A 14680-nucleotide genomic window follows, 5' to 3' on the forward strand; every position below is an offset into this window, starting at 1 on the left:
TTTTCGCCTGTAGCCTTTTATATAGACGTAACCTCAGGGCCAGAGTAGCAGTTGTAGACTCTTGTCCCCTCTAACCCAGTGGGAGATTAACAAAGTAAACAAGCTTAATTAGAGAAGAATACATGGTTTGCAATGGACATAAATTGTAGTATGTGTGATCTGAACCTTAACATGTGTGATCTGAACCTTACACCAACATATGCAGAGAAAACGTCAGAGCAAACATTTTTTCCACACCTGCTAAATCACAAATGTGGAGTGCACTCAGTACTGGTTTGCTCTTTTTTTTCCCTACGTATTTCCTCCCACATGTATTTATAGTATTGTAATTGTATTTTACACTATCTCTCAAAGGTGGGAGCTCAAGTCGAGTCATAGCTTTTGTCAAGTCAAGTCAAGTCTTTCTTTAGCCGGCAAGTCACCTCAAGTCGCAAACGTCGGCGTTAAGCCTAATTCTTCTTTTCAAAATGTGTTTAATCTACTTTAAAATATAAAGTTCTTCCTCAAGATTTAACCATTTTTAGAATTTAGGCTAAAATCTAATGGATTTGGATTTAAAGTCTAATTAATATTTATATTAATATATTATAATATTTCACCACAAAATTTGAAATATGTATTTTTTAAATGCTCCAGTCTATGTACAATATTACTGGAGCAGCATTTTAGCGTTTTAAGGAAGGGGGCCTTCTTCCAAAAAAAATTGAAACAGAGTCTTTTAAACATAAGTTGCTTTGAAAGATCTGAAAGGTAAATATAAAATAATATATTTATTTTTGTTAGTTTCTGTCAGTGGTTCCCCTCTAATGCCCCAGCCCCTGTATACTCGGATGTGCCCCTGCTCAAAGTAGATTCCGCGCAGCCTTCAGTCCTGCTGTCACTGGGCTCTGTGTGGCTACGGAAAATAGCTACTATATGCTGTAGCTTTCGGGAGAATGCCTTGAAACACCGAAAAGATGTTTATAAATCTTCACCTCTTCACTCACTGTAGAAAACTTTTAATGCATCCAAAGAAACACGCATTTCCTCCTTCCAAAGAAACTTACCTACAGCACATGTATATGCAATAACAAAAAAAAAAGACCACTGATTTGTCAAGCTCTTTGGATTTCAGCATCATTTTGCATTTCCACACATCCACATGGAGGACACTTGGGAACTGGTTGAATTGAGCTAAAATGAATAATGAGCACTCTGGTCCATGAGCCGCTCTAAATGGGCCCCGTTCCCTTCAGAGAGGAGGGCGACATTCAGATCCAGCATTCAGGCAGCTCACACACTGCAGTGAATCAGAGGACCACTCTGTCAGATCCCAGATGTTCCCCATAATAATGACACGCGGGCACATAAAGTGTACAGATAGGCTCATTATGGGCTAAATAAGGAGGACATGCATGAACACATAGATGGATGGGGGATGAATGATGATGGTGTATTATGACAAACAATGTCTATATATGAAAACAGATACGAGTGAGAAACGGGGCTGCACTTTGCCAGTTTTGGTATGCACTCAGTCTTTGCCCGTTTTTCCTTCCAGATAGAAGTCAAACCCAAGTAATCCAACCATAACCATGTGGCTTCAATCATGGGGCGACAGTGGCGCATATGGTAGAGCGGGTCGTCTCGTGATCGGAAGGTCGGGGGTTCGAATCCCACCTCCTGGAAGTGCACACTGTCGTTTTGTCCTTGGGCAAGACACTTCACCCACATTGCCCCCAGTGTGGTGTTTGAATGAGAGTATGAATGGGTGAATGGATCCTTGCTGTAAAGCACTTTGAGTGCCTAATGTAGGTGGAAAAGCGCTATATAAGTTGAGACCATTTACCATTTTACCATCATTGATGGACTAAAGGCCTCTGCATACTCCACAAGACGCGAGAACTTTGTTCTTGTTCTTGAGGCAAAAAGAACGAGAACAAAGTTCGTCTGAGCTCTGACATTTCATACTCCACAAGACGTGTTTCTGCCGATCTGCCACGCCCCCTTTTTCCGCATCCAAAACAAACAAGGAATGACCGAAATAAAACGAGCCATTTGACTTCAAACTATTATAAAATGTATCAGTCACGATATTGAAAACATGTTGAAGATTGACTTCATGTTTAGCCACGTCTCCCGCTGGTTTATTACGTTAAAAAACGTTCACGTTAAAAGCTTACCTCCGTGTCACTCAGTAAAACCATGTTGTTTCATTTCATTTCATTTTATTTATTTCATTCAAAAGTAGTGTTGTGCAATCACAATAAATAAAACCGCCAAGCCAACACGGTCTGAATGAAACGGAGCAGAGGAGAAGAACAAGTCTTATAATATCTAATAGTTTCACGTCTGTGTAGCTCAGTACAGGTTTTGTCCATCCAAGAACCTTCACTGAACATGTTGGTGATGTTTCCCGGTGTTTGATGAAAGGGTCTATGATGTACAAGCCTGGTCTCCCTCCGTCCACGAACCTGAACCACTTTTTTTTTTTCTTTATCACTCGCCTCTTTTACGCAGGCAGCGCCAGGCTCTTCTGATTCCTCTTCGTCCTCGCCCAAAACGTCCGCGTGTTTCTCCCCAGGACTTCTTTACATGTGCGTGTCCTTGTAATCCTTCAACGAAGTATTTTACTGCCGCGAGCGATGCCGCAAAACTATCCATGTTGTCTCCGTTTTCCGCACCGGTGTTAGGACGTAAACATTGGATTCTCGCTTCCCGCTTCCGCTAAAATAACCCCGCCCACTAAAAATCCAGCCAATCACAGCCAGAGTTCTCGCAGCCCTGCCGAACAAAGTTCTGCTGAGCTGATGCGTCAGCCAGACCTGCCGAACAGGAGCTGCGAGAAGAAAATGACGTCATTTTGTTCTCGCAGCTCTGGGTGCAAGAACAAAGTTCTCGCGTCTTGTGGAGTATGAATAGGCCTTAAGTGAGGGTGGCTTCGCCCGTAGCGTTCAGCGCGGGCTATCGGAAGCTCGTTCATGCTAGCGCTTTGACTTGGTTTTTTGGAGGAAGTTTATGTATTTAGAATATGATGAAAATAGAAGGATCTTGCACATGTTAAGACAAACACGTGGAGGTAACAATGAAAAGACTGTGTTCAATAATGACTTAAAGAGGCACAAAAGTTTGAATGGAAAATCCATTACAGCAAGGAACGTCTGGAGCCTGCTCCTATTTCCCATTAGGTTTCAGCAGCTAATGGCGATGCTATACATCCATATTTTACACAGTCTTTGGGTTATATACATCCCAAATATTGATTGTAAGATTTTGTCATCAATGAATGCGGCTTACACATAATGATTTTGTCACAAATTGTTATCCTTATGTAGCCTGGGAATACCCATGCTGCTGTGTGCGCTCAAATCATTTCGAACTGCACAACAGCCTGGGGACCATGGCCGAAATCTTCGCACGGACTTGGGGACCAATCACAGAACGAGGAGGGATGGCAAGAAGATGCTATTCGACATATGGAAGCTTGTAGTTTGTTTCCGGCATGAATGTATTATAAAACTTCATTTACGGGTCCAACATGACAGCAGCAGACGCGACACCATCTTTCAATCAAGCGTTAGACCGTGTTCTAAATAGTTTAGCTCGAAGGTTTACAGCGGGTACGTCACACTTCATCTGATACAATTGATATAATTGGCCATGGCTACATGCAAACACATATGATAGACATTCGTAGCGCCCAAAAAACAGCTATGGACAATCGTAGACCACACCTCTCCGACGAGAAAATGAATCCCAGACTAAATATAACTTGAAATTTTGTCTGCTGATAGCCAGGCTAATCCTTATGAGGCTTTTATAGACAAATAAATGCAAGTAAATATGTGCCGTCTTCTCACTCAGACGTTTGATCTAAATCAAGATCTTAGTCATACTTGATCTATTTACTGTCTGCAGCATTTTGTAATGATGCCGGATGTGGGATTTGCCCACTTTGCCTTTGTCTTGTTTGAACGGCAACATGGATTTGGAGAAACAAACAGGAGCATGAACACAGGCTGCAGATGGAGTTGACGCAACATTTTAAACATTGAACTTTTTCAGTATTCATAAATCCATATTCCGACATTGCACAGTATCTTCCCAAGAGAGGGTTTCTTGGCCTTTCTAAGTGTGGAGGCCGCAGGATATTTTTGAAATTCTTGATGCCTCGTTAGTTATAGTTTATGAATTTTGTCTTACTTGAGTAACTTCTTTTTTGGCCCAACAGCAAAGGCCTTATTACAATAGACATTAACCATTGTCACTGCCGATGGCACTTGCCTATAGCGCTGCACATACACTCCAGGGGCCGGCTATGCAATATTAATCACTCCTATCTTTGTCACTCAGCGTTACCATAGTTAGAATTACCACTCTGATTATAATAATTAGACTGATTTATCCTCATTACCATCACATTAACATATTCATGTCTGCCGTCCTCTGTTTCTTCCGCTTCACTTGGCAGATGGAAGTTTCCGGTCCTTGCGCATAAAGAATGCTATATGCGGAAGCCATTTATGATGATGTACCTGTCCCTATGAAGGCGTAGCCTGTATGTGGCTTGAGCATCAGAGAAACAGATAATCAGGATTCAAGTTCTGGCCGTTTGCCTGAATAGATTGGTCTACTTTGACCTAAAGGCGATACGGAGGTATGCATATGGGTTCTGCATGGGCTGCCCAGTCACAAGTTGAAATTGGGAGCATGAAGAAGAAGACGCTAACAATGAGTTCAATATACTGTAGGTTGTGTTAAAAATGGAACAAAGACAGAATTCAGTGGACTAAAGATAACTACATTACATCACAGAATTTTTCTTAAAGCAGTACTAACTAACATTACTCTGGGGGTAATCCAAGTGTTCATGGGATGATTGGTGTTACGACCCCAGCTCGTGAGGCTGCAACAAAGGGGGAGCAGGACGCAGAGTACGAGTTTTACACCCCACAGGGTTGTTGCTTTTATTGTAAGGAGTAACAAATAAAATCATGAACGGGCGGCATGGCTGGCGTGGCTCGGCAACCCGGGCGAGGAGACGTGCCCCAGGAGCCGACAAGGAGGAAGAGAGAGAGAGACAGACCGCCATTCCACCTCCGCCGTCCTTAAAGAGCCCCGGCCTTAATTGCAGCCAATCAGGGAAAAGCTCTGCAGCAAAGATGATTAACCAAGTGCGGACCAGGAGCGTGTACGCACAGAGCGCGCAACACCCCCGCCCACAGGTGGAGGAGAGGACAGGGCTTACGCAAGGGCGTCACAATTGGGGAGGTCTTTAATCTCCCCTGGTGTGGCTGGCCAGAAAACCACAATTTCAACTTCGCTGCCACCGGGTAGGAGTCACCAATACACACTAATGGAATCACGAAGAAGAAGCTAGCAGGCTAACGGGCAAAGCTAACTGTGGGCTAGCGCCACTTAAACAGTATTTAGTCATTTCAGTGAATAAAATGATCTCCATTGTGTAATTGGATGTACAATGTCCCTGTCTCCCTTTGTCTTTTCTGTCAGCGTAGTAATTACTCTCACAGACAATTAATGAGTAAAAGTACTGCTGAATCTCAATCTGAAAAGGAGACAAGAAAGAAAACGAAAATAACCCAGATTTTTGTCAGTTGTATTTACAACTCCAAGCTGGTTATTCTTTTGCTAATCCCACAGTATTTTTTTCTTTTTCTTTACAGTGCAGAGTAATGCGGATATCCTTGTCTCCCCCCGGGTGCAGAAAACCATGTTTGCCCCGTCTCTTCGCTCTCACACTCACGTGTCTGATGTGTGCCCCTCTGTGCAAACCAAGATAATTCCGTGTTGTGCTTTGAAATGCACCCCCCCTCACGCATGTGCGACGGGCACGTCAGAGCGGCAAATTATACCGTATGAACGAGCGAGGAGGGCCACCGTTTGCCGCATTCACCGGGAAGAAAAAAACATGAATCTTTCTGTCTGTAGTTGGGCGCACTGGGAGCTGGATAAGACAGAGTGGGAAATTCTAAAGGCCCACCTGCTCCTTAGCCTGAGCCTTTAAACCAAGCAATGTCGATGTCTTTATCAAAGCCAGAAGCAGCGAACGGAACAACTGTAATGCCAATCGCTGTTCAATTAAAGCAAGAATGACTTATGGTGTTATTTCTATGCATGTTTACATCCCACATCATAATATGCAGTTTTTTTGTTTTTTTTGTTTGATAGTTTACAGTAATAAGGATACCCCCGGGACATGCTCTATGATGAGTGGGTTTTCTTGGAACGCTGCAAAGGGAACATAGCCTGGCTGTGTTTTCACCTTTGGGTGCGCCATACTTTGCTTATTAGCACTATAGCACTCGGAAGAAACAGCAGGGTCCCAACAGAGGTGAAGTGTGCTACGAAGAGACAAAAATATAAGGAAGAAAAGAGAAAATCTCTTTATCTCTTATTTCAAGAGGTTTTCACATTAGTATGGTTGAACATGGATGTTACACCTATTTCAAAGTCACTTTATCAAAGTCAGTTAGAAGAAATCCCAAGAAAAAGTTGAGTCTCCTGTTCGTTTTTGTGAGTCTGTAAACTAATAGGAGACTCTACTGTCATAAATTTCCAACTAGCAACTTATAATATAGATGGCTGTCTGAGGTTGACTGCCTCTAAACCAGCAGGACTAAACCCGGACTAAACCACCTGAAACAGCCCGCGCTTTACAGCGAGAACCACTACTTTAGTGCAATATTTGTTTAGTTCAAAGTGTGTGGGTTGAGGGTTGATTTGTCCAAGCAACATTGGTTTGTGCTCTTATTGTTCCTCCAAATACTGTATAACCATGGGATATTTTAAATCTTAGCGCATTATTTATGTGTACAATGTTATATGGATTTACTGACAGTCATGTAACTAAACCCAGCATGATGCCAATGTAGTCAATTATCAAAGAACGTCCCATTAGCCAACATGTACTGAGGGCACGGCTGTGTGTTTGTTTTGTTAAATGTATTATAATCACTTCTTCTTGCAGGATTGGCCTCCTCCTTTTGGGCAAACCTCTGGACCGAGAGACCACGGACAAGTACCGCCTGATCGTCACTGCTTCAGACGGAAACCCCGGAGGAGTAAGTCACTCTTCCTGTAATGTCAACCATCTTTCTGCATTACCGACAATATCTCCTTCATCAGACTCATTCGGATAATTCTGAGAAATATTAACTAGCTCATGTTGTAGCCTCCATGTGTTCTTTTGCAGTGGGTAGCACTCTGTTACAACTGCTCAAGTTACTTTCCAAGTATTTTTATTTTCAGTGTTTTTTGTTTTAACTTAAAGCTACACCGCATAAGATTTGACCCAATGAAAAAAATTGAAATATAAGCATTTTTTTTTATGATAGATATTTTCACCATTGAAATATATATTGAAATACCTCAAACAAACGTGTCTTTTTGCTCTGAGCGGCTCACCTCTGCTAAAACATGACTACAACTTTACCGGGAGTGGGTACGTCTCTAGCTCATTTCCATGGAGACATTGACTAAAGTCAGTAGAATTGAGAGTTAAACAGGTTAGGTTAGATTACCCACTGCAAAAATAGCATTTTCTGTGTCGAGCTGGTCATTTAGAGCAAGTTTTGTGTTGATGGTACAGTATAGTCCAAAATGTGCCTTTAAGTAATATGTTGCAAAATGTTCGGTAGTTCTTATCAGTGTGAGTGAATCTGGAGTTGAGCAATACTTGATGTCGAATTACAAAAATCAATCTGATTCCTTGTAACATTCATTTTTTTTAGTTTAGTTTAGTTTTAGTTTATTTATTTATTTGAACAGGGACAGTGTACAATATACATTAACCTCAAGGGAGAGATGCATTGTACCAGGTTATAGCACTTGTGCTAATTTCCACCTGCAGTCCCTGGGCAGACTGATGTCAACAAAGTCATAAAAATACTAATACAGAATAATACATTTCCCCAAAAACAGCATTAAAATCAACACACACTTCATTCATTCCAACGCATTAAATTGCACACTGTTGCACACACACCAATTACAGGACATTATGGGAACAAGTTTGTTTTAAAATAAGCCATTTTTTAGCCTGGTGTGAAAAAGTGCTAAAATTTACACATGTGGTCAGCTCTGTTTTATGATTGAAAAAGTACATCAGAACTGTTAAGTTTTATTCCTTAGCTAGCCTATTACCTCAGCACTTAAACATAAAATATATGAAGCTCAAACTCTTGAGTAATATCTTGGGTCACTAGTTTTAACTTCTGCATGAGTCAAATTATTTAACGGCGCACTGTGTAGCATTTTGGGTAATACTGTTGCTAGTGTTAGGACCTGGTTCTTTTGTATCACGCGAGAACAGATATTTGGAAATAGCCAAAGCAGACACTGGAGACAGAAGTTGTCTCAAAGATAAGGCGTTTATTGCCATTGTTCCTAGTTACAAAGCAGTATAACCAGCGGGTGACTTCAGAAAAAGAGAAGAAGTGAAGTCCAGACCTCCGTTGACTGTCCCCTTTTATCCTAGTCTTGCACACCTCTGCACAGAGAGGATGACTGCCTATCTGTCAGCCAGTTGTTTGTGGCTATGTGTTTGTATATTATCTGTACTTCACGTTATGTGTAGAATGATTATGGTGTTACCATTGTGTGTAAGAAAAGCATAAGTCAGGAGCTTGTTCAGATTTCCTTACAATCCTTACTCTAGCAATACAAAACATTAAACACAGAAAGTGTATTTTTGCTGTCGGTAATCATAGAATAGGTTTGGATGAGGGCCCAACATTGAAATCTCTTTTAGTCAACATCTCCATGGAGACCAGCTGGAGACGTCCCGCTCCCAGTAACTCTACTCCCCTCTGGTTGTCTGGCCAGAAACACCAATCAGTTTTATTTTCTATTATTGTTTTTTATCTTCTAGTTACTTACATCCCTTCCCCAACCTCAAAATTGACCAGCAGAACAAGGAAAGCTTCCCCTACCTCCAAAAACATGCTGGTCAGATTGGCCCACAGTCGCAGCAGCTCAGGATCAACCCAACACCTGAACGCAATTTCGTTGTACAAGGACATATTCAGCACTTGCTTAAGTGTGCACAGGGACCATGCATGAATAATGTGTAGGTAAAGCCTTAATAGCACATAATGTTCAGGCTTATTTTTGTATGACCTTCCCCACAACATCTTCTTTTGTGTGTTTTTGATGCCACCAGGAGTTAGCCTGTTCTCCTGCCTACCATTTGCCACTTATTTCCGATTAATGGACAGTTTTATTTGTGAGGATATCCGGGGAGGAAATAAAACGCTCGGGGGAGAAACTGCTGATCTTGTCATCGCCGTAACATCTTACAGCCCGCGTTCTGGACAGTTACATCTATGAATCCTTCCCACCCGGCGTCGGCGCCACGGTGAACGCTGGCTGCCCGTAGAGAGCGGGTAATCACATAAGCGGTCTTAATTTAATTAGATTGCGCCTCCCTTGGCACAGTTTGCTCGCAGCTGTCGGGGGCTCCAAAGGCAGAGGTTGAAATTTTGGCACTTTTGTTTGGGAGGTTGCGGTGCGCGCGAGGTAATGAACATTAGCTGATGAGCTGTCGTCGCGCCGATGTTGATTGCCACCCTCTCACCTGCGCGCACATTAGCACTTAAACGCGAACAGTCGGGTGTTCCAGCGGGCAACGGAGACTTACTGTTGACATTCAGAAGAGTTATACACTATGCCGAGCACGTGTAGTACCAGCACTTTGCTTTCATGATACATCAGGTGAGGGGCGAGTGCAAGGTAGCCAAAGTCCGAAATGCGCATGATGGGAGAGATTAGTCAAAGACATGAGACATCGTGAGTATAGGTAGAAGAATTGTGAAGAAACATGGACATCTGGTATCTTAAAGGAATAGGCCACCGTTTTTATATACTAAGACATGTTCTTACCTAATCTTAGACGAGTTAATATATACCCGTCTGGTCTTTGCAGTGCACTCTGTCATGCAAACGGAGCACATACGCAGCCTCTCCCACATGTCATATAGCTCCAAAAAAGCTCACAATAGAAGCTACCAAGCTCTTCCGCGTGTTCCCTATTTAAATAAAGTTACGTGAAGTGTTTTCATGCGAAGTATATTTACACAGAAATGTAACATGTCAATTTTATAAGCAGATAAAAAGGGGTACTATATTGTGAGGCGTAATGATACGAGGAGCACAACGTCCACACAGTAACTCCTAAAGACTTCCCCCGCTCACTTCCGTCAATAGAAGCTGCGTTTGTTGTAGAGACTTTTACAACAAGCAGAAAATATATTTTCGGAAAGTGCTGCGCATTCCTACCTCATGGTAGAGGTCCTGAGTCCTGTGTCGTCGTCCGGGGTGAGTTGGAAATCTGTGAAACATTACTACTGTTGTGGATTTTCTTACTTAATAAAGCTTAAGAGAAGTTTTGTCTAGTCAACATGTCAAGTTTATTATGCATGCGGAGAGGGTTACACATAACGCGGGGTCATGGTAAGCTCTGCCCTGCTCAGCTTTGGCATCCTCTTTTATAAGGTGAGCACCACAGACAGGGCAGCAGGACAGGGGTCATACACAACAAAGGGAAGCCCAGAAACACATAGAAATGGTAATACAGTTGGAGATGTTAATGCAGCCACCAAAAGGCACTTTGCATGGGAATGAAATCATGGTGGCGTTTGGAGGCAGAAGGAGATACTTGTGATGTTGGGGAGATGGGCCATGCAGGCCTATTGTCTTTTAGGTGCGAAACGACCTTGCCCAGGATCTTTTGTAATGCTTCAGAGGATGGCCCACCTTGGCCTATCTTTCGTCTGGGTACAGGAAGAAAACCGGTCTGACCACACGGCAGGGAGCCAGGCCGAATGGCGCCGGGTTGGTTTCTAGCTTAACTTTAACTAAACTTCCCATAACACTACACTATATACTTTCTGCTTGTTATCACAGCCCGGCACGATGCACGTAAAAGGCATTGTTCACAAGTTATCGTGCTAAAACTGGACGCTTCTTCAACTGTTCTCTGCTAGCTCTCTACAAGTCACACAGCTTCTATTGACGGAAGTGAGCGGGAGGAAGTCTTTAGGAGTTACTGCGCGGACGTTGTGCTCCTCGTATCATTACGCCTCACAATATAGTACCCCTTTTTATCTGCTTATGAAATCGACATGTTACATTTCTGTGTAACTATACTTCGCATGAAAACACTTCACGTAACTTTATTTAAATAGGGAACACGTGGAAGAGCTTGGTAGCTTCTATCGTGAGCTTTTTTGGAGCTATATGACATGTGGGAGAGGCTGCATATGTGCTCCGTTTGCGTGACAGAGCGCACGGACCAAGACCAGATGGGGATATATTAACTCGTCTAAGGTTAGGTAAGAACATATCTCAGTATGTAAAAACGGTGGCCTATTCCTTTAAAGAGTGCTAAGGCCAACAATGCCCAAGATTTTTTTCTTGAAAGGCCAAAATGGAAACAAAGTAGTAGGCGAAGAGTGACCGCAATGAACAAAAACAGAATTATACACTGCCTGACCACTGCTCCTGGATTTAACTAACTGTTATGATCTGCGGTTTCTGCAGTTGGTCAGGTCTCGGTTCGGCAACGCAATGTGCCCAAATGAGATCAGCTGAACATCCTGAACATCCTGAATGACCAGGTTATTCCAAGATGACAATGCCAGGATTCAACGGGCCCACATCTGTGAAAGAGTGGTTCAGGGAACATGAGACATCATTTCCACACATGGATTGGCCACCACAGAGTCCAGATCTTAACCCCATTGAGAATCTTTGGGATGTGCTGGAGAAGCCTTTGCACAGTGGTCACACTTTCCCATCATATATGCAATAGTGAAAAATGAATGCAACACTGGATAACTGACATCGCAGAATCTTATTGAAGAAATGCCACAGCGAATGTGTGCTGTAATCAAAGCTGTGTATTTTGTCTTATTACCTATGCATTCTGTTTGCTGTCCCTTTAGAAACTAATCACCTTCTATTCAGTGTTCAAACTGTGCAAAGTTCACACTCCGAATAAATCTAAGCACCATCTGGAGGGCCGATTCAAACCCCTTGAAGGAACACACATGGTCATCCCTGTGCATCCCTTTGTTTACCCATTATGTCAATTTGAAGCTGCCTCGATGTTTCAAAATCTCTACCATTTCATGCCAGGTGTCCTCAAACTCTTAATGTTATAAATTATCAAATTGTAAGTTGGAACTCGGTAACGCAAATGAAAACGATGCGTAATTCTAAAACATGCAAAACAATACAATTCTGTGATCCTCCTGTCGGGTGATCTTGAGCAACACTTCTACAGAGTTCTGGAGAAAAAGAGGCACCCTATTGTCTCTCATTGTCTCTCTTCACCATTTAAAGACAGATCAAATGCAGAGTGTAAATTTCCCAATGGGGACAGAGACGTACTGTATCTCCTTAACCTTGGAGCGTGTGATAGAATGTGATTGAACTGAGCATTGTAGCCTAAGTGAGAGGGGCGTGAGACACACTTCATTTTAATAAGAAACTAGGCGGAGATAATAAGCCATTGTTTTACTTGCACAAGCTCTCCCCTATAGATTCTTTATATGCATCCGTTCTACTATCATGCGGATAAAAAATAATACTTGGAGTGCCTGTTTTCTTTTTTCCTTTTCCAGACTGTGAAAGGTGGTAGTAGGCTTTTGTTTCTAGCTTTCACAGTCCCTGACACATGATTATCCATGTGAAATAATTGTGAAAATGTACTGTGGTAATTTATACTCTTAATTACATGTTTGTGATCAACATAGTAAGTATTTAGTATAAAAATAGACCGTTATGCCTTCAAACTACATGTAACCCTTGACTGGCAGGATATTGATCAGAGAACACGCCGATATCTTCTTTTAAATCACCTTATTGAAAATCTAAACGCGTCCTTCAAGATTGTGCACTCGTCTATTTGCTCATGACTGCGAGTGACGTGGACTTCCTTCCCCCCGAAATACACTCGTCCCAGGTTGCTCTAATTATAGTCGACTCCCTGTTGTCTGTCATGTCGAATCTTTTATTTCTCACCCTGACATTTCAACTGTTCTCCTCCCAGTTCGTCATCCCATTCGGTGTGCTCCTGCCCTCCTCCGCTAACTTCCCTTTGTGACGGGTTCTCTCCACCAGCTGAGGCGTTTAACGGAACTGACTCGGGTGGTAATCGACTAGGCGGGCGTACGCTCGGCTCTGCGGAGGTCGGCCATTTTTTTTTTCTTTCCTTTTCTTCTCTGTCATCTGTCCGTCAATACCAGGGCCAGGGCAGCCGCTTGTGGTCATCTCGTCCTGTGAGGCCTGATCGATCTTTGCGTTTCTAATTCATTTGCTTTGTGTCAGTGCAACATTTTATCGCCTCCAACTCTAGTCTTGCGTTATTACAGTCGGTCATGCCCTTTTCCCAACGATCTGGAGATGGACGTTGTTGTTTTTTAGACACAGGAGAACGAACTCTTATCCACTTAATCTGTCCCTGCACAGGAGCGAAGACAAGGAAACATTTTTAGATCAGTCCATTTTCTAACAACAACAAAATGTACGATAGCGGACCAGTTTCCACATTTCATATCTTTTGCATTTCCGGCTATAGCCTTACATTCAAAGCTGTTCCTTGATCTTGCGTTTTGAAAGCCTTGAGCCATTACACATTTTTATCAAAGCGTTGTAAGCACCTAAACTCCTCGGATCAAAAACACCTCTTTGTGTGTCGAAATGTCCTGGTGCTATGGTTACTCGTTGTTTGCTGCTGGCTACTTTATAAAAGGTAACTTACTCAGCATTTTGTTCTGTGTCATCATTTTTACTAGCTCAGTTTGGACTTATTTTTCCTTTGGAGGTTTAGTGGAGTCACCAGTTTTGGAGTCGAAGTCACCCTCGAGCCATTAGTGTTTCATTCACTACAGACTAGTCGATTTGGAACACCTTCTCCCTCTTCTGTCCATTCTTATACATCATCTGGTCATTTTCACGGCCACCTCAGAACCAGTGTCTACTTCATCGACCATAATGTTGGCCCGGGCGGAGATAACTTTTCCTTACGCTCCCTTCCTTGCCATGTCTTCCTTGTTTGATGCCAATGCACGGAAAAGACAGTGAGGAGTGAATACTGCGTTGGTGTGCATTTTGGATTGACACGGAGCGCCCTCTGCAAGCATGTACAGTAGATGCATTTTGTAATAGCGCTGCATCATATGCAAGTAGTGAGGCAAGATGTTGGAAATTAGATAAAAAAATTGATCATGTACATTCAAAATGCAGGAAAAACAGAATCACTTAAGCAGCAGATGACTAAATGAAGTAGGTAAACAGGTTTTGTTTTGAGTTATGTTAGTGTCTGAATGCTGTGCTAGCCCAGGCTGATTCATTGTGACAAAACACTTCAGGCCCGATCTTCTGCCTGGCGTAAGGACAGCATTGCTCCAAACGTGTCGGTCATCTTGCCTCTGCACAGCTGTTGCGCTAAAAGAGACATCAACTGAGGCTTGATTTATTCCAAGCAGCACTGACCGCTGCTCTCCTATGGCAGTCTCGCATTCTTTCCCCATTTACATCGCGTAGCCTTGTGTTCTTCCTTTAGTGTTATAGATTTTTCTAAGCTCCCACAGGTCAAACTAAACACTTTATATATTCCACCATGAGTTTAAACACTGTCTGTGTCCGGCGTCCTGAGCGAAAGAGATGTACAGCTGGT

The 14680-nt window shown here is 42.7% G+C and overlaps 1 protein-coding gene across 3 annotated transcripts in view; it reads left to right on the forward strand.

Annotated features, from left to right (window-relative positions):
• The window catches only part of LOC306965443 (protocadherin-15-like), a 494180-nt gene that overhangs the window by 310667 nt on the left and 168833 nt on the right, over positions 1–14680 (forward strand). For all 3 annotated transcript variants that reach the window (XM_079559864.1, XM_079559865.1, XM_079559863.1), the window contains one exon: positions 6968–7061. In XM_079559864.1, the coding sequence (XP_079415990.1) occupies positions 6968–7061 (94 nt within the window). The remainder of the gene's footprint in view (positions 1–6967; positions 7062–14680) is intronic.

Source organism: Gobius niger (assembly GCF_951799975.1).
Source record: "Gobius niger genome assembly, chromosome: 7".
NCBI lineage: Eukaryota > Metazoa > Chordata > Actinopteri > Gobiiformes > Gobiidae > Gobius > Gobius niger.